The 27,110-nt window shown below is 36.6% G+C and overlaps 1 protein-coding gene across 1 annotated transcript in view; it reads right to left on the bottom strand.

The window, feature by feature from the left end:
- The window catches only part of PLCE1 (phospholipase C epsilon 1), a 135,572-nt gene that overhangs the window by 25,747 nt on the left and 82,715 nt on the right, over positions 1–27,110 (bottom strand). The window contains exons 4-15 of the mRNA XM_063405641.1: positions 25,042–25,358; positions 15,621–15,766; positions 13,458–13,716; positions 12,585–12,793; positions 7,710–8,376; positions 7,045–7,227; positions 6,109–6,226; positions 5,572–5,731; positions 2,318–2,440; positions 2,099–2,235; positions 943–1,181; positions 85–146 (exon numbers count right to left, since the gene is read on the bottom strand). Of these exons, the coding sequence (XP_063261711.1) occupies positions 85–146; positions 943–1,181; positions 2,099–2,235; positions 2,318–2,440; positions 5,572–5,731; positions 6,109–6,226; positions 7,045–7,227; positions 7,710–8,376; positions 12,585–12,793; positions 13,458–13,716; positions 15,621–15,766; positions 25,042–25,358 (2,620 nt within the window). The remainder of the gene's footprint in view (positions 1–84; positions 147–942; positions 1,182–2,098; positions 2,236–2,317; positions 2,441–5,571; positions 5,732–6,108; positions 6,227–7,044; positions 7,228–7,709; positions 8,377–12,584; positions 12,794–13,457; positions 13,717–15,620; positions 15,767–25,041; positions 25,359–27,110) is intronic.

Raw genomic sequence — 27,110 nt, 5'->3', positions numbered from 1 at the left:
TGTGACTCTCCAAGAAACATCAGTACACTGGTACCATCTTTTTCCATATATATATATGTATCAAATTAGCATGTATGTAATTACCTTGCAAATCCTTCAAAAGATAACAGCCCCTGTTGGCACATGTTCACACTAGGTTCAAATTTCTATAAGGAGGAAGAAATCAAAGATATATATAATAACAATTCTTAGAAATATGTCTTTATCATGTTTTTATATGTAGTCTGCTCATAGCACTAGACAGTTAGTATGCAAACACAGTCTTCTTGTGGATGAAGTAATCAGCTGCCTGCAAATTGTGTTTTCCAAATAACTAAATAAACATACTACAATCATAATCATAAATCAAAGAACCATTCAGGTTGAAAGGGATGTTGGGAGATTGCCTAATCCAACCTCCTGTTCAAATCTGAGAGAGCAATTAAATTGAAATTAAGAAAGATTTATGATCTGGTGTCCTACTCTATCAAGTATGCTTAAATACAACATATCACCATCTCAGCAAGAGTTGTGGTATTCCAACTCGAAGTTTCTTTAGAATTTCTGTCTTTTAAACTCTGCAATTCTATCTTATAAGTTGATAGTTATATATAGTTTTTAGCCTTTGCTCTGCTAAATGGGGGCTTAGTTTTGGAGTATATTGATTATGCATGCTTGGAGGAATAAAAATTTTTCTACACATTTTCCAAAATCTTTGGCCATGGTACATAAGGGAATAAAATGTCCATGTTTGCTCTGGATATTTATGGACATCCATAAAATTTTCTAGCCCAAAATAAAGTTAGTGTGAAATTTTAAACTCAAGTAAACTGTAGAGACAATGTAAATGTGAAAGGAGATGCTATTCACACAGATGCTATTCTGAACAGCATACAATATTAATGGGGGAAATGGAAGTAACAGGAATTCTAGGAAAAAGGAAATGCAATTTGTATTACAGACCTGGATAATACTGAGGATTTCATCATAGGTGCAGTGCTCTCCTTGGCAATTCACTAGGAAGTCATTCAGCTGCTGGATTCCTACTCCAAACACTCCCAGTGATGTGCTTTCCACTCCAGTACCATTGGTTACAATGCTGGCAGCAGCAATGGCATCAGATATTTGCCTCTGGTTGTCTGATAGCTGCTGCCTGCTCTTAATGAACAAACCAAGGTCTGAAACATTTCTAGTCAACAAATCTTAAAAGAAAAACGAGGAAATAAAATATAAGCTAAACAATTATGTCTATTTCATATTCTGTAGAGAATATAATGTAGTATATAATACACACAAGTATCTCATTGGGAGTTTCAGCACTGACACAGTAAATTAGAACAAAGCCATCTTGTTTCTACCCACTAATAAAAGACAGAGTATTAAGCAAGCATGTGAAGGGACTACAGGTGCCCAGTTACTCTGAACAAAATCCTGGAACCTTTAACATGGATCCACAGCCTCCTACACACCCAGGACTCTCCCGCTTCCTCTCACCACCACAAACAGCCTCAAAGTCTTTCCTTCACTGTGTGCAACCCCATACCCTTCCTGTTCAATCACCCTTTATCTTCTTCCAGTTTCATATGCCAATTGTTCTGCACCCTCCCCACCAGCTGCTTGGCAGAAAGACTGTTTTCTTTGCATGTGGCCAAAGTCCCAGACATAGATTATGGTAACTGAGGAATGTAAAGGGGGACAGAGACTTCTTTCCCCTTCATCCCACATAAAGCAGGTCCACTAGGAACCTAGATAAGAAAAAAACAGCCGAATATGACACAGGGCACAGCCTCCTCATTTCTCCTCCCTGTATTTGCTCAGTGTTTTAGCCCTTCCAGGGCTCCTGCAACCTATACAAATCCCTAGACTCAACCATTCAGTAACAAGTTTTATTCCTCTGCTATTACCAGTTATGAATATATCTGGCTAATGGAAAGCTGGAATGCTTTTCCTTCCCTTCATTTTTGTCTTACATCCTGCTAACTAGGTGTTCGTGGAGGCATGGCAACAGTCCTCTATTAAACTTAGAACTGATAATGAGACTGACTGAGACACATTTTATTAAGGCAAATAAGTGAAGTTGCCCAGCAGTCTAACAGCTGCGTTTTTCTCTTTAACAAACCTAAATCGGGCTGGAATCCATTGCTATTTTCATCAATCTTCAAATTGGTATAAAGTGGAGCAGGGTCTAAGCCAGATCGATTGCAAGGCACAGCATAAACATCAAAAAGGTCTTTCAGATCCTTGCGGCTACGGACACTGCAAAAGGAGGGGAAAAGTTCAATTTTTGCTCTTTTATAGACTTGGATGAATGGAATTAGTACAGAAAAAAAAATCTTACCTAAAAGATTTGAAGAGCTCTACAAATTCCACAAAAGTCATGTTACTATCAGACACCATGAAGTTCTGAAATCCCTTCATTCCTCCTTTGACACGGCCATGCCAGCTACTGCTGCTCCATGTGCTAAATCAAAAAAAGACTGCTGTAGTTTGGTTACATTAAACTTCTACTTCACTGAAATATTATGCATTAGTGTATTAACAGTTTACTTGTGCTCTCCTTAACATATTTATTACCTATATCTCGAAGAAGCAAATAAAGCACCATCTTATAAGATGCATAATGATGTTTTTTTACCTTCTTGCTTTATAGCAGCTACTTTTTTTTTTCAAGACAACTGCAGACTTTATCAGAATGAAAATATGTATATAATGCAATTTAAAAATTTCATGTGGAAAAAGGCCTCATGCACACGGCACAAATGAAAGCACTTATTTCTCGTTTAAGGAAATCAATGCCAGTATTCTTGTAATGCAGCCTATGTATAAGACTCATTAAAGATGAAATAATAAAATAGATTGTTCTGTAACTGCAATCATTAATCTAAGTTGTGCAGCTGAACAAGGTTTTTGAAGTAGAACCAGCACATTTCCAAAAGTCAATTCCCAAAATCTTCAGGCTTCTAGAGGATTTAGACTACTAAGTACAGTTAGGCCCTGACTTGAGCAGTATGAACAAGTCCTCAGTGAATTACATGGAGTAACTTGCAATGAGGAGCTAAGCTCTTGAGCCCCTTCCTGGGCCTAAAAACCAAAGAACACACACTACAGGAATGGGATCTGCCAGCAACAGCATCCTGAAAAGGGCAGAATCTAAGCAACAACACAAATATCAAGAACTACCTTATTTAAATCATAATTAGTTGCACAAATTACAGTATTTCCTTCAAAATATCAGACCACATGTCAGATTTTATTGCTCTGTAATGTTTGAATATACAGAGATCCATTCTTCTATGAATTCTGCCATCAGGTTCAGTACAAATTGTTCTGACAGCTGTAATGGAAAAACAGGACCAGCTTGCTGTTCAGTATTCCTAAAGACATGCCTGCAAGCAGGTGACTTTCTACACAAATATGCTGGACCAGATCCCTGATGCATGCAATTGAAAACAAAATGTGATTTAAAAGTATTAAAAAATATTGTCTACTCTAGTTGATAATATTCAATTTGTTTGACATCACTATGGCAAGTACTGACATACTTCATATAACTTTTTTTAGCTAAAACAATTCCTAGCATTTTTATCAGACAGGAAAAATAAACCATGATGAGGAAAGTCTCTAGATTCCAGAAAACAGATTGGAACTGCAGAGTACCAAATGGGAGACCAAGAGCAGAAGAAAATGCTCAGCATTTCACCCAATCTGATCACTAAAGATTATATTCCAGAGCAATGACAAATAAATACAAACAAAAGGTTAAAAAAAAAGCCAAAACCCCAAAGAAAACCTCATCATCATCAACAACCAAAATTGCAATTACTAGCAGCCTGGATTACACCTGTAGATGGTTATTGAGAGAGGAGGTTTACTCTCCATTCCCAAAAAAGCCCCCATCTCTAATCTTCTGTATCCTGTGCTCTGTGTCCCAGTGGCCTCATGAACTATCCTCCTGCTTCCTCCACCTAACAAGTGGCACTAGATTTCCTAGGAACTTGGAAATTTGCCAGATGCCCATCTGCTTTGAAGGAATGACAAATGCAGCTGCAAGCTACCCGTGTTCAGAATAAAACTCTCTCCAATGCTCCAAATTTCTTAATGGCTCATAAAAACTGGGTCACAATAATGGGTAAAACATATAAATCTGTTCTGAGAAAGATTTCTTCAGGACAGATGAAACAGCCATAAGCTACATCCTGAGCAAGTTGTAGCGAGAAGGGTCATAGCAAATTTGGAACTGCTCTGCAAAGTGATGCTGTGGAAGTGCCAGACAACTTTGCCAGGGAAAACCTGTGAGAAATGGGGGAGGTCCACAGTCTTACACACAAACCCATGCAGAAACCCAGTCCTGAGAGGATTTACAGGAACATTAGCTGTCCTTTCCCAGGGAATGCGAGTTCTCCATTGAGCCTTTTAATATCATTTAAAGACAACAACTATTTTGGCATAAAAGCAAAAAGCAGATTTGCAAAACACAGAATCATTTTTCAGAGATAATAAAGCAGTATTTCTTCAGTTCAATGTAAAAGACAGCTGCTTTCACCCTTACAAAAAAAATTGCTTACCAAGACAAATTCAAGTTTGTGAATGACAGTGAAAAACAAAAATAACACAGAGGCTCACAAACCAGTGTTAACCCAACCACACATGTTCACACGTGGCTCTAGTTACTCACCCCTGTTGCCAAATCCAACTATTCTAAGTATAAATACAATCCCCAAGAAATACACAACTGAAACCATTGCACAAGACATGCCTCTTCAACTATAATGTTCTAGCAGCAGCAGTAATCTCTTCCATCGTTTACTGTTGCTCTCCTGGAACCCCCAAAATTCATACTCATAATGGTGTTTCAGCATTCCTTCTCCAAAAAGACACTGGAAAGTTTCTGTTGAGACTGTCTTCTTGTATGTCATACAATACTGTCCACATCCGTGACATATTATTAATACTGTAATTACTACTACCATCACCATTAGTACATACAGAGTTAATATAACAGTGTACTATATCACTCCACATATTGCAACAGCATAACCTTTTACACTGCTTAAATGGCACAAAAAGGATAAATGTTCAAGAAAAAGAGGCCTGTAAGAGGAAGATTCCAAATCCCTTCCTCCAGTTCCTCAGAGAGCAATCATCACCAGGAATGTCAGCAAAAGTTATTACTCCCTCAGGTAGAAATTATTTGTGATGAGAAACCTCAGAACTTCAGTTCACACATCTATAACATTTCTGTTGATTTTCAATGTGCAGAAAATGCCTATAACTATGTTTTGGAAAAGATCTGGAGAAAGTGTTAAATTCCATATTTGTGTCATTTTGGAACAGCATTCCAATCTGCTTCTGTAACTGATACAAACTGAAACATGCTGCTCAGGGACTTGCCACAAAGCCATCCTTAGATTCATGGCATTTCAGCTTAAATGCCTTGTGTTGTTCTACAATGTGTTTCAGATGTTCACAAAAAGGCTAATGACATTTCTGGCGCTGCTTTTGTCAGATTTTGCCAGATTGGCACAAACCCCAAATTTTATAATAAATAAGTAATAGTAACTTCTTTCCTTTTTGAATGGATTTTGCCCTTACCTAGACTGACTTTTGCTTGATGATATTACAGGAGAGGAGACTGGTCTTGCTGGTGAAGACGACGTAGCTCCTAAGTTGGGAGATCCAGATGCCGTCAGAGAGTGAGCTCTTCTTGATGGCAGGTTGTTAGATGGAGAAGCATTAGTAATAGTATTTTGATCTAAGGAGAAAATAGAAGTTTTCATCATAATTACAACATCTGGCTCCATAAAAATGCTTTTGTCCAGGAGACCTATATGAAAATTCATTAAAGCATAGCAAGACACTAGCGGGATTCTATATTTGTCCCAAAACAGTCAAAAAGTACATCTTGAACAACACTTAGAAATGTATTTTTTCTGAATACAAAGGGAATTCTACTGAAACTACATGAACGAACCACCACGAACAACTAAAGAAATGAATTTCAGAGTTCACGGATTTGGAGTTTCAACTGCAAAAGTAGCTTTCTAAGTTTAACACTACAAAATATGTCTGCATAAAAAGGCTTTGTGCAAAACCCTGATAGATTTTTAAGTAATAAAGAAATATATTTACCTGGTTCTTCTTGTTCATCGATATCTTGAGGATCTGAACCACTTCTATTACGATATTCCTTACAGCTTTTTACCTTCCGAGTTGCCATTTCATCATCAGTGGCCTCTCCACTTTCACCCTAGAAATAATGAGCCCCATAATAAACATCCCAAACCCACAATTTCCATTTCATTTCAGTACAATCTCTAACAAAACCATAAGATAAATCAACTATTCCTTACGAAACAGACTCCTGTGAGGCCAGTAGAAAAGAAAAACAGATACATAGTCAAGAGTGGGACCATTAGGTATTACCTCAGTTTGACGTCACACAGAAGATGACAATGATTGTGCCTCTCTAGAATGTTGCAGCTGGTTTTACACTATTTCACTGGTGCACTGGAGCCCCAAAGAGGATGGATCTTGTCATTTAAGAATGTTTCTACCTGCCCACTAGAAAATGCAGATAGCGTAGAGGTGCTAGTCCTGCATTTTCCTCTCTCCTGCCTACTGCTGAAAGCAGTTTTGTCCAGGAAAAGGGAGGAGACTGCCAGCCTAGGTCATGTTTCTGTCATCCACACAAGATAAAATGGGTGCTACTGAGATGTGGAATAAACATGGTAGTGTTTTTCAGAACATGAAAACAAAAAGGATTAAAAAAAATTGCACCATACTCCAGACACCACTTTGCATGTTAAGATTTTATCACTACCAGTACTTTATACTGAGGTAGCACCTAAAGGTTGTAAGAAGATTCTGTCCCATTCTGCTAGCCCCAGCACCTACAGGTCCTAACAATGCTGCAAGGATGAGAAAAGAACAAACTATTGGAAAACAATAACCTTCAAACCTGAAACTACAATAAACACTGGTCTAACTTCTTTTCTCTGGTTCGGAACACAGCTACACAGTGACTGCAAGAAGGAAACAAAACACATGAATAACAAATCACTCTACCCTGATGAGTACTTTCTTCTTTTTCTTAGCTGTGCTGATTCCCAGAGTGTTGTTTCTCTGCACATTGGGCTTCTCAGTGCTTTTGGTGAGAGATCCCGTGCCTGTGCTTCTTGCACTCCATCGTCTGCCTCCAAACAGCTCAACAGCCTGAGCCAAGGTTGGGCCTTCAAACCTTCCATCCTCCTACAAAGATTCTCAGTGTTAACAAAACAAGGAGAACAAGGACACATCTTTAAAGCAATAATACAGACATCTCTGAGGAACCAATGAAAGAAACATCAAGAGGAGGCAATTTTTGATTACTGAGTAAATTCTCCAGAGATATTTTATTTGCTGCTTTGGGGATGTTTTCAGCCCTAACTATTATCACTCATTATTTTGGTGCCCTTTTAGTTGTTGTTCTTCCTTTAATAAAATACTTATTCCAAAACTCCAAACATCTAAAGAGCTTTAAGAAAAAAAATTTAACCTCAGGGTATTGAAAACTTGCAAGGTTTAACATAACCTTGCACAGAGAATCAGACCTTGCTGCTTAAACCATGTTACAAAGTTGGAGATTTAGTGTTAATCTTTAATCTAATCTTACTTATGATAGAAACTAATTGCATTACATTAAGATGTTGATATCTTTGATTTTTTTTATAGAGAATCACAGCATTTTTTACCTGGTAAAGGCTGACATACTGCTTCCGTAGCCACTGCAGTCTTTGATCAGGAAATCTCCTCATTTTTCTTACAGCTTTAGTCAACTCCAGCAATCCATCATACAGCATTCTGGCAGTGTATTTTGGAGCAACAAAGTGCAGCAACTTATTATCAGTAGTATGAAGTCCATAAAGCAGTGTTATACCATTTTCTTCAAGGGACATATTGCAAAGTTTATTTTGAACACACACAGTGTGCATATCAATGCCTGAGTGTCCCATATATACAGCCTTGGCTGAAAACAAGTCCAAAAAGCCTTCCACCAGTCCAGTATTACCAAGAAACTGGTATTTACCAAGCTCAGCAGTATTGCCCAGCACACTCAGTTTTGCCTTAGAATTTGCAGGGCAAACTGTTGTGGGTTTTGTCCAAGTCAAAGTACTATTGTCAGGCTGGAGCTGAAGAAAGCAACGAGCTGAGAGATGTGTCTCCTGGTCATAATGAATGACGGTCGCCCCTTGTTGCATGAACTGGTGGACGTCAGCCCTGATGGACAACACGTACCAGGGAATGAGTTCTATCCCATGGCAGAAAGCTTTTTGCTGCTCTTCAGTTGAACTTGTGTCCCATTCTTTCAGCTGCTCAAATATGTCACTTTCAGAATCTGAAAGATCTCCGATGAGAAATCTGCACGTGAGCAAAGATGAGAGATTTACATTTAGTGATCCATGTGATGATTTATGCTATTCTTGACAAATATTTCTTCTGCTGTAGTTTAAACAAATGGAATACTAACATCACTATATAATTGGGGCTTATAGGAACTTGTGTAGTTTTTGAAGTATTATAATTTATGTTATTGCAATTTTGAATCAATTAGAGATGCTGTTATGATTACTTATAACTCCTGAAACAATATGATTGTTTTTTCCTAGAGCTTTCCAAACTCTGCATTATTAATAAAAAGCCAAGTGATTCTAGTTTCTAAATTTGCTGTGTAAGATTGCTTCAGCTGAAATATTAAGTGCCATATGTGGAAACTGTTAGCAGGATGTAGTGCATTTCAGACAGGACTTCTAATCTCTGTTCTATTACTGATTTCATGTGCAGACCTTTCACACTGTATAATATTCTGATTAACACTTATAAAATACTGGTTAAGACATACCTTCCTCATAAGAATGCATATAGAATTTTATCAGATACTTTTCATATGAAATTTCATTTTACTTAAGGAAAATATTAACATAAAACTTGTATGCGGCAACCAAAATTTCTGAAATATGGTGCCAAAATTAGAAACTGTAGATACAGAGAAACAATACTGAGCTAATACAAGAGGTAGTTTAAATGAAATATCTTCCCTGCAGAAGCTTCTAATGTGTATGAATGCACAAATGTTCAATATTTGAGTGCTTCAGTGACCATAAAAAATGACAAACTGTTCTGTGTACACCAGAACTAATGAAACACATTTTCCTAAGGATATCCAGGCAATAAAATCCAAACCATCTTTCTTTACATATCCTTCAAGACATCTTGTCCTAATACCCTCTTTGCTTCCCCTTCCTATCACCACAGCACTCCCAGTTCCTGTCCCTCACCTACAAGCCAAGCCAAAGATGACTCGTGTTGTTTTTCCAAGCCACATACACCACCTCCCCCAGTGCTAAACAGCACAGATGACCATCAGCTTTTCCTCACACTCTCCTCTACCTGGATGACAAATTCATCTGAATTTTTCCCTTATTCCATACAGCAATGATTCCTCTATGAATTTATTAAATGGTGAGATCTCTGTCTCTTCACCAAATTTAAAAAATGTGGCAAATAGGTTGAGGTTTTATTGCTTGTGGTGAAGGGACTGACACAATAACTGCATCAGTCTTACGTGCAGCATTGTTTCTTTAAGAAATATTCCTACAAATAAAGGTAATTTTAACTGAGCTGATATAAATAGTCTTATTAGAGTCTTAACAGACACATGTAAATTGAAATATTTACAAGTATTATATAAAATTAACATTTTAAAATGAAACAACTGAAGCAGCTCTTTCTCCCCTATGCCCTCAAAACAATCAAATAAGTCTCTATAAATCACTACAAAACATATTCAGAGAGTAGTTGTGCATGGCTGGAGGAGTTTATTATTGCAGAGACAGAAATGGCAGAGTTTTATTTATGCCTTGTTTCACATGTTGCAGATTAAAATGTACAAGAAGCAGGTAAGCCAAGCACACACACACAACCACACACAGAAATGGAGCCTCTGACAGGAGCTGCCAAGAGCCACACCACTGCCAGTTACTGAGAGCACTTACAGGGCCTGGGCTGGGCCAGGGGCTTTCTTTGCATGTGCTGCACTGAGAGGCAAGGAAATGAAAAGATAAAGAAAACAGTCACACAGATTGCAGTTTCAGAGGAGAAAATTGCAAGGTATACAAAAACAAAAGAAGTGGAGGTTTTTCCCTATAATTTTATATGTTATTTACTGTAACTGGAGAAGCTTAAAAGTGAAGATAAGATCAGGCTAATGAAGCAATGATTCAAAGTCAGGAGTATCTTCACAGGTCACTCAATAATTAACAATTCCATTAAAAATCTATTTCAATTTTGGGGGTTTTTTTTCATTTTCCTGTCTACCTTTATATTTAAAAAATTTATTAATTGTCAGAAAAAGAGTTCTAAGAAAGATTAATGTTTGATATTTATCTGGCTGGTACAGAAATCCAGGGCAATTAGATGGGTCACTGACTACAGAGTGATAGAGGTTATTTGCTAACGTAACAAGGAAAATAATTATACCCACTGTCCACTGATTATATTAGATGCCTTTCATTTTCTTCAAATCAAATTAACCTACCAGCTTTGGTGCATTCATGTTCCACAATACTAATCCAAATCATCAAAAGAAAAACTAATTGAAAATCTTTCTTACAGTTACAAAGTAATGAGAAACATCTTCTGCCTTTATGACCACAACACTTCAATTAGCAGATAATGCATAATTATGATATAATTTGGATTTTATAACATTGTGTGCAAATATGACAGGTCTCACAAGAAAGAGGACTAAATTTCTTCCTTAGAACCCTTTAGCTGTTCATAGCAATGAAAACAAACCAGCCTCCATAAAAGTACAACAGAACATGGCCCTTCTGCCTCTGTGTAGTTTGCTCCTGTGCCTCACCCAGCTCTCTGCATGCCCAGGAAAGATATGGCAAATTAATAAGGAATTTCCAAAGCCTGTGAGATACTTGAGTTAAATCAGTACTTTCAGAAATATTCTCCTACAAGTATTTTACTGTAAAATCAGTATTTACTGCATCAGAAGTACAGATACTCATAACTGAGTAGTTAGTAGCCAGAACCAGGATACATAACTTTAATTGCCTATCTGGAGTTTTGCTCATTTAAATTTTAATTTTCATTTCAGATTGACACTGGATTTTTTTAAAAAAATGAATTAATGAATTCCTGCTTTAGTTGAGAGTGCAACTTCCTAGATTATATTTATAATAAAACATAAGTAATTTACCAAGAAATTATTTCACAAACACATAAAAAAAGGAACTCTGTTTAATTTCTATTTTGTTCATTCAAGTGAAATGTTTATATGCCTTGCTTATTTGCCATTTGAACTGTGATTTGCAATCTGATTTTAAAACATATTAATTAACAAAAAATAATTCCTGGAAGAAAGTATTAGGACTGAAGTAAGTCATGAGACAACATATGTGGGCAGAGAAGTGGGTCTGTCTTTCTTGGCTTAATCTAGAGCACCACTTCCCAGAAGCAACTAAAGCCAGATGTGAATAATTCTATTAGAAACCATTCTTTCAGGAAATAATGATTATTTATTTGAAATGAAATTTAGAATTACATGTTAATGAAATAAATGCATTTTAAACAGGAAGATAGTAGTTGCCTCTCAGGCAGTCACTTATTACATTTAATGTTTAAGTAGCTGAAATAAGTTAGATAGTTCTGAACATATTGGTATTTCTGAGACACATTATCAGTAAAATAACTCAAGCAGTGACTTAAGCATGTTTTTTTATGCAAGCCCTCACATTAATTTTACAGTGTTTCACCTCAGTGCAGTACAGTTCTGTGACTTGATTTGAAGTTAGTCTAACACAGTTACTTAGTTGAAAGCTGACCTGACCCACCTATGTCTACATGGGCTTTGCAATGAAACTTCTCTGCAAAGCAACATGCTAGAGAAGATCTTGTGATGTAACTTTGCTTTTGCTCTATTTCCTCCTGGTGACTAGTACAGTCTTCAAGAGTGGTCTTCAAAGTGAAATCAGATTACTGAACACTGGGCTTTTCTTTCACAAGGCACAATGAAGTAAATTTCTTTGCAAAAGAGCAGGACTACAGCAACCCGAAAATTCAAAATGTGTACTCACACAAGAATGTTTTCTGGGCAAAACTGAAACCCCTCAAACCAACATGTCCTTAAAAGAAGAAGTCTTTTGAAGGATAATAATCTTTTTTTTTTTTTTTTTTTGAAGGGACCAGAACACTGCCTGAGCATGCAGAATATAATGTTCTGAGCTCTGATAACAAATATGTCCTGGTGCTATTCCTGTCACTAGAGATCAAAACTGTAATTGTAACTGTGGATTTTTAAAGCTCTCTGTGTAAGACAAAAAGGATTTACCCTTATCATGAGAGGAAGTAATTACATCATGAGGGAAAATACAGCTATACAGAGAGTTTCCAAGTAGTTGAGTATCAGGGGAGAAAAGTTCTGAAGTAGAAATGGATAAATACAAGGGAAGATGTTAAAGTTCCTCTTATTTCTAAAAGCAAGTCTTGGTAAAAGACAATCAAAGACCAAAACCATGAGATATATATGTGATGATAGTAAATAAAAAAAGACCTACTGGTACCGGTTTTTGTCCTTCAAAGAGTTTTTCCTTGAATCACTCCCTTCACTAACATTATCTTCACCCTCTTCAGAGTCCAAACTGCGATTGCAGCTCCGAATAGTTTGAAAGATATTGTTTGTTGTTGATTCTTTTTCCGGATTATTTAAACCATCTTGGCCTACTCGTTGTAAGAAATTATCTTGTCCACTGTAATCTGAAACAAACTATAGAGATATCTAAAAGATTAGTATAGTTACAAATGGAACATTGTGTCATCTACTTCTCACTGTTGAAATTTTTACTATTAAGAATATTTAGTGCATATTTCCTACTTGCTCCCCATGGGATTTTGTGCCTACTTGCAACCAAAACAGACCAAAACATTTCATAAATCAAGTAACACAGGTTAAAGTAACTGCTGATCTCACAGGGGCATTTTTCTATTAAAACTACAATAATAAAACTCAAAAGAATTGTTTCTTTCCATAGAGGAAAAGTTTGATCTGCTGAGCTGCTAAATTCTGATTTTAAGGAACCAAAACCTTCCAATTCCCAGTGAATTAAGTGGAAGGTCAGAGTGTTTAGCAGAAAATAATTACACATTTTGGGCTTTACATACTTACTTAATCCAAAGTATAAACAAAATCCTTTATTACTAATGCTGATTTCTCAGTATTCTGATATTGAACTAGGTAGAAACAACCAGATCTAAATTGCTAAGGAACTGTGGGAATTAAATTGAGGTCCACTTAACTGATCTAACTAGACTTTACTGGTCTAGTAAAAGTCTGGTTTTAAAACTTTAATTAGGTGATGCCTTTGTGTAAGATTATATGAAATAAAGCACTGGCTAAGAACATAACATCTTACAATATTTGTCTCATTTACCTCTAATGTTTCATACTGGGAGTTATATCGGGGACAGAGTCTGATGAGGCTTGATGCTCCATCCAGAACTTCACAGAGCTCTTTTAAAAACACACCACAGAAAGGAACAACTTTACAGCCTGGAATATTGAGTGCCCGGTTGAGCACTTTCCTGTATTCTGATGATGACTCATGTTGTGCCATAGCATCCTTCAGGCTTCGCATGGTTTCAATATCAGACTGGTCCATAAACTGCCACATTTTTAAAACTTTTCTTGACCTATTGCAAGAAGAGATCACAACTTTTATTAAAAAAAATTAAAACTATTTACCTTCAAGTCCAACACCTGCAGCATATATATATATAATAGAGGAAATTATAATTGCTCAGAAATGAATGAATGAAATCAAGGTGATCATTTTTATGAAAATTCCTCCTTTTAATTATCAAAGAACAAAACTGAAAATGAGAAACTAGCAGTCTGATCTAGTGGAGCAGTATTCCACATTTTAATAAAAGTCCAGCTGCATAAAACATACCAGCAGACTATCTTTATTTTTGTGTCACTGCCTAAAATTTCTAAGGGCCCATAAAGAAATTAGAAAAGATTAAGGAAACAGCATAAAGATAAACCAGAGTGTTTCTTACAAATTCCTTCAGATGTATTATGAACAATCCATAAAGCTAGCAAAATCTGGAGGGTTTTCATTAAATTTGTTTTAGAAAATTTACATTGTTTTCTTCTCCAATTTGCTCATAAAATAAATTATTTATTTTCACAGAAATAAGGAAATCAGGACCATGTTCAAGCTCTCAGGCACCAGTGCAGAGCTGGAGCTGAAAAGAAATTCTGATTTCCACCAGAAATAGCTCCAAGGATTGTGAATACCTCTGGGAGTTCTCTTACCTCAGGAGCTGTATGCCTGTGTAATCATATGGCCTTTCTTCCCACCCCTGCCTCAGACATACCAGAAGATCCAAAGATACACTCACAGGAGACTGCCCTTACCCCACTTTATGTCCCTGTCCCAGAAATGCTGCTCATCAGCACTAGCCTTCCTCTCCTCTCTCTCTTGTGCTGTGCAGATGCATTAGAGACAAAATTAAGCCCTTAATTGGCTTTGCATTTTCCCTCATAACTTACATGGCTGAGAGATTGTGGATGTGTTCTGCTGAAATATACTCCCCATGCCTATGTTCCAAATGAGCTTTATATACCAAAACCATAAACAAATAGCTCAATGAGATCCTCACTAAACCACAAAGAACAGCAATGCAAACACTTTAGAGCTTGTTACACAAACATGTTATACAATAAGGGTCAAAGCCAAGAGATGGGAAACTCGATCTTCTCTTCCCTGCTGAGTCCCGTTTGCTGCCCTCTGAACTGCCGGTGCTGCGGCACTGCTTTCCTGCTCCCCTGGTGCTGCAGCACTGCTTTCCTGCTCCCCTGGTGCTGCAGCACTGCTTTCCTGCTCCCCTGGTGCTGCAGCACTGCTTTCCTGCTCACCTGGTGCTGCAGCACTGCTTTCCTGCTCCCCTGGCCCTACACGGACCTGTCACTCCAGAGCAAAGCACACCGTGAGCTGTCTTTGAGCCCCTTCTCTCTCCTCCCTGAGATAATGTAATCCTTCTACGTGAGACCATGACAGCATGAGATCCCAACATCAGTCTGTATAAATAAATCAGGGGGCTTAAAAACCAGAATTGGCTGTTTGGTCTTGTTGGGGGTTTTTTGTCATTTTGGGGTAGTTTCTTTTTTACAGTTAAGACTGATCCTTTTAGAGCATGACCATAATTATGTTTCACTTAGGTTCTGGAGACTCCAGCCCCAAGTAACATTAGTTGTAGCTCATTAGATAAACAACATCTGCTTTCCCATCTTCTTTTTACATTAAAAAAAATCTGTTTTTAAAATAACAACATTTTCAAATGCAACATGTTCAGTGTGCATCAGGAAAAGTGATGGAGACTTTAGAGCGTTTTGAGAGAAAAAGGAAGGTTTAGCATGCTTCATTTTTCCAAAAGGGATTACTAGAAAGTCACAGCATGAGATGATGACATGATGGCTTAACCATGAATTTTTGTTTAGTTTCATTGTTCTCCAGAGACATCTGCTTAACGGAAGCTGCAATGTAATCTATCACTGAAAAACCATTTAAAAAAGGAAGAGTTGACAGTACCTTAGCCCTGCCAGGAATTCCATTACAGCATTGTAGTTGCCCATATTCCAGCAGCATTTTGCCACATGTACTAAGTATGAGAAGACTTCTCGTTTCTCCTCCATAGAACCTGCAGTCAGGATCAGCCAGGTAACCCACGAGCTCACCTGGTAAAACCAGACAGTATGGTCAGCAAAAGCAACGTCACTTGCAGCATTCATGCAGACTTGACAGATAACGTGGGTTTGGTTTCCTCCACCAGGAGGGTATCAGTCAAAATTCCACTTACACGCTCATGGCCAAATCACATATGCATTGCAAACACAACTTACACAGTGATATATTCACAATACAACAGTTAAATCGTTAACTAGTCTAGAAAAACTTTTATTAAACAAAAAATTACTGCATCTTAATATAAGGTATTCTGAGTATACACTGATGCCACAGAAGAAAATGGACAGCTTCAGCTAGCACTGATTTCTACAGCTGCTGGAGAGATCTGCAGTATAAATTCTCATTAACATGGATTATAGATCTCAGCCCTGCAGTGAATAACACTTGTTAACAACATGAACAGTGAAAGTTGATAAATTAGATTGTTTTGGTTAATTTCATAAAACTAGATGCATTTAATGCACAATTTTGCTAATTCCTATATGCATCAAACATTTCAGATAATTTGCAATATCTATTTGCAAATTTTATAAATGAAGTAAATACAAAGAAATCCCATCTTTCAAAGTGTGCCCACACCACCAATTTCTCTTTTGTAATTAATTAATGCCAGAATCAGAAATCAACTTAGTACATGATTCTGATTGTATTTAAACAAATCAAAATCAACTCTTCATTTTATCAGTGTGCAGATTTTCTTTCCAGTTTGTGTTCCCATAACATCCATAAAAAGTAGCTATATTTCACATGAAAACCTAATTTAAACCAACTGTTTCTTTTTACAATATGACTCTCCGGAGGCTTGATTTTTGTCATTGTGTAAACACTTAGATGGCAATAAACGTGATTTGTTTACTGACACTGTGTTCCATTCTTTGGTCCTGAAGGACTCAAGTGTTTACAGATACCACCAGTGTGAGGAGAGGCTTATAAAAATTAGAAAATGCTAGTTCACCCCTCAGGGGCCGTAGACTTTTATTTTAAAAACCAAGCATGTGAAATAAAATGTGAATGCACTAGTACTAATAGGAAAATAACCCTACTGCGAATATATAGGGCTTCTATTTATGCAAGTCTATACAGACTCAGTGTTCCAAGCCACCCACTCCTCAGAGAGGACAATCAAAGAAAGAATCTAAGTTACTAATATTTAACCTCTCTGATTGCCACATCAATCAAGAAATGTCCAGATGAGAAGAAAAGTCATACTCCTTAGATGCAAAAAAAACCCCAAACAAACAATCCCCCCCCCAAAACACCAAAAAAGCCCAACAAACAAAACAACCCCCCACAAAAAATAGAAGTGTGATATATAGATATAGATACAGGTACAGGTACAGATATAGATATAGATATAGATATATAGACATAGATATAGATATCGATATAGATGTAAACCCCACACTTTTAGGACTGAATTCTTGAAGACGTTCATTCACTGGAGACATACTCAGGAGTGAGGACAGTGACTATGGGGATGCTCTAATATCATCTAATGGGTTGTGAGAATCAGGGGCAGCACACTAGTCACTGCAGCAGCTCAGAATAAGAATTTGAATTCAGCTAAAATTTTATTTGATGTGTTCAGTTAGATACTCCTAAAATATAAAAACTCAGTCAACAAAGAAGTGCATACCTGAAGAGCATGAAGGTATGAAAACTACAAACCCCCATAGCACTTCATGGCACAAAGGTCAAATGCGGCAAAACCAGAATAAATAGTAAAAAAATAAATCAATTAAAAAACCAGAAATTGTGAAACAGAACGGTCAGCTCTACGGCACAGATTTGTTTTTGTATGCTGGAATAAAGTGACATATTATTTCTGGATATTATTCTCATTTTTCAGAAATGGCTCTGTTAGGGAATGCAACTGCTAAACAGGCAATCTCACAAAAAATTAATATTTGTTTGCTATGAAATACCAAACGTGGAAATGATTTGATTAATATGGTTTTAGAATTTTTAAAGAATTACATACTTCTAAACAGATATGATTTAATCTAAGGTAGTAAAGATATAATGATCAGGAGAAAACAGTATCGAAATTGAGAAAGAATGTCTAAAAAGGCAACTGACTTCAAATTCTCCATTAAGAGAAAACCTTTAAACTAGGGCAGCCACTTGCTGAAATTCTATTTAATAGAGAGTTTAAGACCACTATGAACAGCATGATGAACTTTTACAATCTGCAAACACAAACAAAAAATTACAAATGGCAGCATGGAAGTTGAAGTTCATGCTGACTCCTCTTGCAGAACAACATCAGAGGAGTAGAAAACATTTAAAAAATCTTTCGCTAAACAAGAAGAAAAATAAAGCATCTGAATCTTCTAATTTTAAAATAGAATAGGCAAAGGCAGATATAACATTGGGCAGAATCAGGGGACAGAAATGAGCATCTAAGTATACAAACCACTCCTGAGAAATAATGAACATGCCTGCTTTAGAAATGTTGGTATTTTAATTTTTCCTGAAGATCAGGAACAGATGGTATTCAAGAAATAACAAACTTATCAAATTTTCATTTAAATGGAAATTCAGAAGTGGGTTTACTCAGATGCTGTCCATGTACAGCTGAGCTAGATGCACCTCACACAAAAGAAAAGCAGAGAAGAACTCTACAGGTACTTATTTCTTGGTGGCTATGGCATTCACCTGGAAGCTGAATTAGAATCCTGTTTTTTCCACCTCGGCAAGCACGGAGCACAGATGTTATTTTGATGTGGCACAATTTCTCTGTAACTAAACCCAGGGGTCTTCTGCTAGGGGAAGGGACCAAAGGGAAGCTCCACTCTGGAAGCTCTGACATCTGGACACTCCAGCCAAGTGCACACAGAGCAGCACCTCCTCTGCAGCACTTCCCCCTTGGTGGGCTTGCAGAGCCCCTCCCCAGCTGCAGCACAGCCGAGGAACACCTGGCCTGAGGATGAAGCACCATCAGCTGCCTCGGGACCAAGCTGCCACCACAGCAGCACCAGAGCTTCACCACCCAGGCAGTGCCTGAGCACACACAGCACATCCCAGCCAAGGAGTGCACAGCAGTAGCCTTGCCAAGGAGATCAAAATACATCGCAAGTATTTGTCAGAATGAGCAGCAAAGCTTTTTGGACAAAGTTTTTGTGTTGGATAGCACTTTAACATCAGATCACAATCTGCGTATCAACACAGTAATCATTATTTCCTTAGTTTACTTTTTTTTTCACACTTGACTTACATAGTTCTGTTTATGTAACTCATTTTAAGCTCCCTTCAGAACAGAAATCATCTCAGCAAACCTATAATTAGATTTCCGCTGCACTGCTGATGAGTCTGAAAAGCATGAGAAAATGTATCCTGGCTTCCTTACGATAACCCACATGATTGCAAGACACAAGAAAGTAATAAATTAACACACGATCCACTTAGGCAAGTTGATAATAACATCAGTCTTTTCTTTCAGATGGATAAAAACAAGTGCCTTTCAGGGTTACTGGATATTAATACTAAGTACTAAACAAGCAAAATCAAACAGATGTTTGCTTAAGATTTAAATATTTTCTGGTGCCCTAATAGAAGCACTAACAACATTGAGCCAGATTAAGTTCAGATACATAGGAAGTAGCCTCATTTGCAAAATTTAAGAGATATAGGAGTCTCCTTCAAATCTGAATCTGAGCACACAGGACCTGCACCAGATGTCTTGGCAATGTAAAATATACTGAGCAATATGTAATTGCAATTTGTAGCACAAAATGATCTGTACAGATTCAGGTTTTCTGAAATTATCATTTTATATCACCTCTACTATTTTAACTGCACCAAAATCTGTTGTATTCAGTAAGTAATATTTTTAGAAGTAATTTTTTTGTCTTATCTTACTTTGATCAAAGATTTCAAGTAAATTCAGGTTAGCTATTGCTAATGAATTTAGGAAAGGCGTATTTTCACTCAGTGTTAATTTTATTTTTTACTTCTAAACATGGGAAATATACATCAGTCACTAAAAATGTAAAATGAGCCTATGTTTTTGATTACCTAATTACAGAACTACCACTAATTTCAAGTCAAACCTATATGCAGGCAAAAATCTCTCAATTTGTCTGGGGCAGAGTATACCTTATTACTGAGGCTGAGCCACTTTTACTAATAAAATATACAGGACATGAAAGAGACACCCCTGATGGAACTTGATCCTCAAGTTACGGTACATGACCTTAAATCTCTGTACAAGTGCAGGACTGTTTATTATTCACTCTATGGGAACCTCGCTCCATGTAGTACACAGGAAGGAAGAGTAATGCATATTGAATTATCAACTGCATCCCTAAATTTGCCATGGATTTTCTTCACTCATTCTTTTATTTCAGTCTTCTAATACTCAAGATTATGACAATTCATATATATATATATGAAAGTATATATTAATTTATATTTATATAAATTCTTTACTATCCCCTATATAGCTCCTAGAGAATGTATTAAGTGATTTTTTTAAATGGGAATTAATTTATTTTTTATATTTTATGAAAATGTAAATGTAGTGGGGCTATTGAGGTAGGAAATTATTAACAATTTCCACCTGCAATGTTCTATAATCTGTAGTGTTTTACATTCATTTCACCAGCGCTTCAGTTTGTAAAACTTTTACAGCAATTCCCAAGCTACATACTTCAGTGATGCTACATGGAAGAAATGATGTCTTCTATATTTACATTACATTTTTAGGAACTTCATAATATTTGAGAGATGTAGCTTTCAGAGGTGAAATTACCAAATACAGCTGCCTGGCTGAAGTTTAACAATTACCATTGCTAGCAAGTAAAACAAAATCTTCTGATTACTGTAATCTTTACCTTAAAAAGGTAAAGATTTACCTTAAAAAGGTAAAGATTACAGTACATACCTTCTTTAACTCCTGCCATAAATTGGCCATGGAAATCTTTCTATAACAAATTGTAGCTGATTTAAATACTGCCTACACTGGAGCAAGAAAGCAAGAAAATTTAATACTGACAAAATAAAATACATGTATGAAAAGTCTCTGCATACAAAACAAGAAGAAGATTTTAAGGTATCCAAAGGACAAGCATTGCAATCTATAACCCATTTAACAGTCATTCTGATTTTAGTAATTTTGTTTGATATAATAAAAAAAATGAGTAAAATCTGAAGAACATGAAAATTATTCTTGATCAGATAACATACGGTAGTTATGGCAAGAGGGAAAAACAGTATTTTGTTTAAAAGCAGAATTCTTAGTGTGTCAGGATAGTCCAATTTCTCCCTTTAAGGGCAAAAATTAAAAAGCACTAGCAGTATGTAGAATTAGCACTCATAGCTGGCTGCAGTGAGTTCTTCTGCACTGCTAACTGTGCACAGACCTGTCAGTGTATATTGATGAATATCTGTGTATATATTTATACACAGTTCTCTGTATAAACCAGAACTGGAATCTTTTACATGGGTTTCACTGAGGTTTAATTATTAAATTTTTTTGGCTCTTGGTATAATATGCAAAATAATTTTCAGATGCATTTTTAAAATCTGAATATTTTAAATTGCATATCTTATGAACAGATGGTTTACTTTACATGCTTGTGTGAAATTATATAACCTTACAGAGAACATTTACCATTTTAAATCTGATTAAACACTATTCCAAACAAGGACTGGAAAGAGTTTGATATTTGTACAAACACAATCTTTTTAAAAGCATTATGCAAACCCATTTAGGCATTGCAAAAAAATGCTGAACTAAGAGACAGGGTGCAATATTTATTTACATTCCATTATTTCAGTAAAATGATATGTCTCTGTTTTGCTAGTGAGGTTTAAATTTGTATTTTGAATGAACAATGAAAAACCTTACAAAAGTTAACCATTAAAACTAAAACTAACATCACTAGATGTCTTAAATAACCACATTTTAATTAACTTTACTGATTTTAAGAATGATTTAGTGAGCGATGAATCCACTCCAGTAGCAGGGCTATACTAACACTGTTCAAACTTCTTTACCTTTTTAGCTTATTTTTTGACAACCATATGTTTCCAAAAAAATTACCTTATTTATTTGACTTCTTATTTGCATTTTCAGTTCAGTAGTGGGACTACCTTCAGTCAGCTGTCTGAATGATCTTCCAGTCTGGTGCAGCTTTCAATACAAGAACTCACAATTGCTCTGTATGCATATCTCAGCATGGAAAATTAAATGCTCCAGTTTGTTTAAAGTTTTATTGGTTTTCTTTTACTTGAAGCTTAAGTCAGAAAGATCAAGTTACAAGAGACTCTTTTCATGTTTATATAAAGCAATGATTGAAATTATTTTAGATGTTTACATAAACATAAATATTTACAACATGTACATTGTGCTTGTGTCTCTGTGGTTGCTTTGCTGGTGATGGGCAGAAGAGTGGTTGGGAGTCAGTCATAAAGGTGCAAGAGCCTGGGGGAGGTAAAGAGACAAAAAGAAACAGAATCCCAGGAAGACCATGGCTTATGACACTGAGGAAGGAGCACATGTCACTCCATGTAAAGAAGCAGGGTGAGCTCACATCATACAAGAATCAGAGAAAAGAACTAAATGAAGAAGAGAAAGGCACAGTTGGCAACAAGGAGAGATAACAAAAAAGTATGTTACAGTTGTTAGAGTCCTAAAACAGACTTATGTACCATTTTCCTAACTCTCCAGCTGCCCGGGCTCCTCTAACTCTGCAGAATCCCAGCAGTTTCTTCCCACAGTTTTACATCTTTGAAAACTAAACTTATAGCCAGAGCTCCTTCAGAGCAGAAAAATAATTACTACTACTATTAAGTGCAGTCTTAGAGACTTAGAGTCAATAGTTTTGTAAAGGTAGATGTTACTGTATTTCACTCTAATCCTCCCACACTAGCCACCAATTCAGAATCAGCTTTTAATTACATTTAGTAAGAGGAATGAGCATCTGTCTTTAGCTTGGTCTACAGCATTGCTCTGACGAGACTCTAAGATTAATTGGATATTATTAGCAGCAAATGAAGTATGAGCTGTGTTTCACCGATGAGTACATGTCGTGCCCAAGGCTCCACTATCATGCAATCACATTTTTAATCAAACCATAAAGACTACAGGCTTTATTTATAGCTGGTCATACTGAATGCATGTAGCCCAAAATCGTCAGAATTGATTGTCATTTTACGCAAGTATTATAAAGTGTTCCTCCTTAGTATGTATTGTCAGAAAAAAATGCTAAAAAGTATACTGCTTTATGAAAAATACTCTAAGTAAAATAATAGTTATTTAACAGAACAATGACATGGAATTGTTTTTCCCCATCATGTATCAGAAGTCTGTCATCCTAAAAGTAATTTTGGCTCCCACATTATAAATACACTTTAGTATTTCTATAGGCAATGCCAAAAAAATCAGCAAGTGCTCACTGAGTTTTGCCAACAAAATCATGACTCTTCGTACAAGAATTTTCTTTCCATTTATAAACAAAGGCATTTTGAGAGTTCACGCTCATGATTGGCTATGGCAACTGATATACTCCACCATAAGATAAAGGATATAGCAAAACAGTGATTTATTACAAGCAGTAAATATTGTACAATAACTCCATTTAAACATAAAACTTCTATGTTTTTAAAAAGTTATTCCATATTACACTTCAAATAATCTATTGCACTAAACACCAAAGAATCCATGCACTGAATATTTGGGAAGGAATTCAAATTGTATAAAAAACTATCCTGTACCATTACCAAACAAGGAACACTAGCAAACAAAAACTGCAAAGCCAAACCTCTAAGACTAAAAGATAATGTTGACTATTTTATCAAAAGGCAACTTTAATGCTCAAATTGTCATTGGTATCCATCAGACTCAATCATTTCAGACAAGACTTCTTCAGGACCTACATGATTTTCACTCCTGTGACCCTTCAGTGTCAGAACACAGTCATGGTCAGCCTGATTTGAACATCTCCTCAAGAAGCTACCCTGGCGTGGTGCCTCCCCTGGCCTCAGGCAGTGATCACTGTGAGAGGCCCCGCAGGAAGGATGGACCCAGCTGGGTCAGCACCTCCAGTCCTCTCCAGACACACCAGCCACTGCATCCTCTTGAGAGCTGCCACTGCAGCTAATTGGAATTGTTTTTAGGCTCTGTTTAAAGACTGAATAATATGGCTGCAGCTGCTATGTATGTTTCCATACCTGAATGAGGTGACACAAGCCAATATATTTACCATATTTTAGTTGCTAAATCTCAGTAACATGCAAGAATAAGGAACAATTTGAAAGATGCTAAATATTCGCTCACTGATTCCTATTTGCCCAGCACACAGAAAGTTCACTGGGGGTTAATACACATTCTTCTATATTTACTTAATTTTATGCTGGTTTTTTTTCTACCTGCATGATTTTAATCTCACCCACCTTAAGAATGCAGTGGATAGCAAACTAAAAAAGCATGAAGTCAACTTTATCTTCACTTTATTCCACTTCTACAATTCTAGAAACCGTTAACTGCTAACACTGCCCATAGTTCACCCTCCCACCCCCCTAAAAAAAAAAACCAAAAAAACAACAGTTACATGTTTCTGCAGCTAAAACCTGAGGTTTTTATTTAGGTAGTCTGATTTTTATTTCTGGGCTTTGGGGTGGATTTTTTTTTACTGGTTTCTCAATACTTAATCAAATATCTAGTAAAATTATCAGAAGACTACCTTCCTAAAAACCAAATAAAATCTTACCAAAGAACTCAATATTTGGCTTCTAAAATGTCATGCCAAGTGACACTTCTTTGTATAACAATGCTCAAGACACACACAGTGATTAAACAAATAAATAGTGCAGATTGGTGCCCTTATGTTACAGAAAATACAGAAAATTCTAGTTTATAATACTTCTGTGCTGACTCCTAAGATCATGCTTAGTCTACAAAAATCCAAAACAAATAAATAGAACTCCAATACCTAAACAAAATAATAAACTGACTGAAACTGTACCCCATACTGTCAGTATAAATACAAAGAATTAGAAGTCTGTAATTTTTTTCTTCATGTTTACTTTACAATGTGCAAGAAAAAGTTCAACCACTGCTTCCATACCTCACTAAGCAAATTGGTCACATAGCTTCCATTAAATTCAATGCAAGTTATTTAGCTAAATCCCTGGTCATCTTAACTTACATTTTAAAAATTTGTTGTCATGGCTAAATTCAGCTCTGAGAGATAAAGGAAACAGCTAACCCACACATCAGGTAACAATCCTTATGAAAAGCAATTTAAAAGTTTTGTTTTACCTCATTAAACCTTGTCACAAGATCTTCTACAGCATTATGTTCACCATTGGGAGAAGAAAGAAGCGTAGCAGATATGGATGCTCTAATAGACGGCAGCCTGCTTTGGCACTCAGCGTTGCCCAAATCCCTGGTGAGAAAGCAGAGGTAGTCGATGGGCAGGACTCTGCGGTAGAGCTCCTGCTCCTGCTCGGTCAGGATGCTGGCAACCTCCTCTGGGAACTGGATGAGGTGCTGCAGGTCGATCAGCTCCTTGCTGATACCAGCCACGCTGGAGGGAAGGGCGCTGGAGCCAGCCATAGATGTACACGCTTGGCGTTCTGAAACAAAACAAATAAAAAATTCATTAGGCCTCGCCTTTAACTCTTGGACCGCGCTGTGCAAAAGCAAGACAACTTTTGTTTTTGCTAACCTTTTTGGTTTTGTTCATTCATTTACTCAGCAATACACTATATTCTAAATATTTCCTTTCTATTTAAACAATCTAATATGTTCTTTTACATGGGGTTTTTCTGCGTGTCTTTATATCTGGTGTTGGCTAGGCAGAGGGCAACTATAGTTAGGAGACTGTAAAGCCACTCACCAAAACACACTTGCTTCCAGAAACATCCAAACACCTTCTTCCAGCACCCGTGGCCTTGTCATAGCCTCAAATAAACAGGTCATGTGGCAGCATGCCTCTGCTTTGCCTCCATGTAGCAGCCACGGTGCACAGCAGTTTGAGGCCCTGACTGGGCACTGAGACCCTATTCCCACAAGAAATTATGTATAATGATAATTTAAAACCCATGTGGGTCCGCATTTTTCTTCATAATCCACTTGCTATAAGATAACTTCTATCTGAGCTCGCTGCATCCATGAAACCAAATGTCCAAGGCTACAAAACATTTTTCATTCCTCTCAGAAAATGCATATATTATGGAGTAGGCATGTTTTATCCATTAATACAAAACATTCATGGAAGTTTTATAATATCCCAGCAGTGATATCTCTTGAAAAATAAAACTTTTCCTAAGAAGGAAGAAGGCAAGCTTTCTAAGATCGTGTGGGAAGCATGAAACATCAACACAATGATTCCAAATTAGTGAGTCTTCTTACTAGATAAGTTTAGAATGGGTTCTCTGAACAATTTTTCAAGAATTACTTAAATGTAAAAACATTCATAGCCGTATATTACATACTCCTCCTTGTTCTCAGAAAAAGGAATTTATTTTTTTGCATTGCTTCATAAAGTATCTTCAGAGATTTTTTCGAACCATAATGGAAGTACACCCTAGATCTATCTCTTACCCAATTTTTTAATATATATATATAAGCTCTCATTTGATAAAGGGAACAAATGCCCTTTCTTTTCTCTAAAAAAGAAAAAATAGGTTCCTAATGACTGATTAAAATTCAGTCCCTTATAATAAACATAAAATATGCTACATGAATTTTCCACTCTTAGTCATTTTTTGCAAACTATTATTAATCAGAGGGAAGTTAAAAAGATAGAAAATTGGCTTTTCTTAATATATTCTACTGAAAGTCAAATGATAAATTGCAGTAGCCCTAAATAAAGTCTTTGGGCTAACAGAATCTATTGAGAAATGTTCAAAGAAGACACTTTTGAAAGAACAAAGACAAATTGTTTCTGTCTAGACTAGCAAGTAAAGAAAAAGTAATGGGCTTAATTTGCAACAAGCAGTATCTTGGTTATATAGCAGGGACCATATGTAACTTCAGTGATAATGAAGAAGTGCTGCACAATATCTGGAGATACTGAGAAATCTCTGTCATGGAAACACCCGCAGGAAAGATTGAGGGGGAAAAGCCAGTTTAGAACACCACTGATCTGTCACTGCTGGTTTGGGCAACAGGTGGAGTGCTGTGAGCTTTTGGGCTCCCTTTCAGTTGTGTTTGCTTCAATTCTACATGAGATTTCAATTCTGTTTCCTGCTTCAATCGGCACAGGACCATTCTGAGAGGTTTCATAATAAAAAGCACTAAAAGCTGATCTGGACTATTCTTGACTTTGCAACAGAACACAATCTTATGCCAAAAGAAAAAGAATGCAAAACACAATGTTCATT

Source organism: Prinia subflava, chromosome 9 (genome assembly GCF_021018805.1).
Source record: "Prinia subflava isolate CZ2003 ecotype Zambia chromosome 9, Cam_Psub_1.2, whole genome shotgun sequence".
In the NCBI taxonomy this organism is placed as follows: domain Eukaryota; kingdom Metazoa; phylum Chordata; class Aves; order Passeriformes; family Cisticolidae; genus Prinia; species Prinia subflava.
Note: the sequence above shows the minus strand (reverse complement) of the source record. Positions and strands in the feature narration are given on the sequence as shown.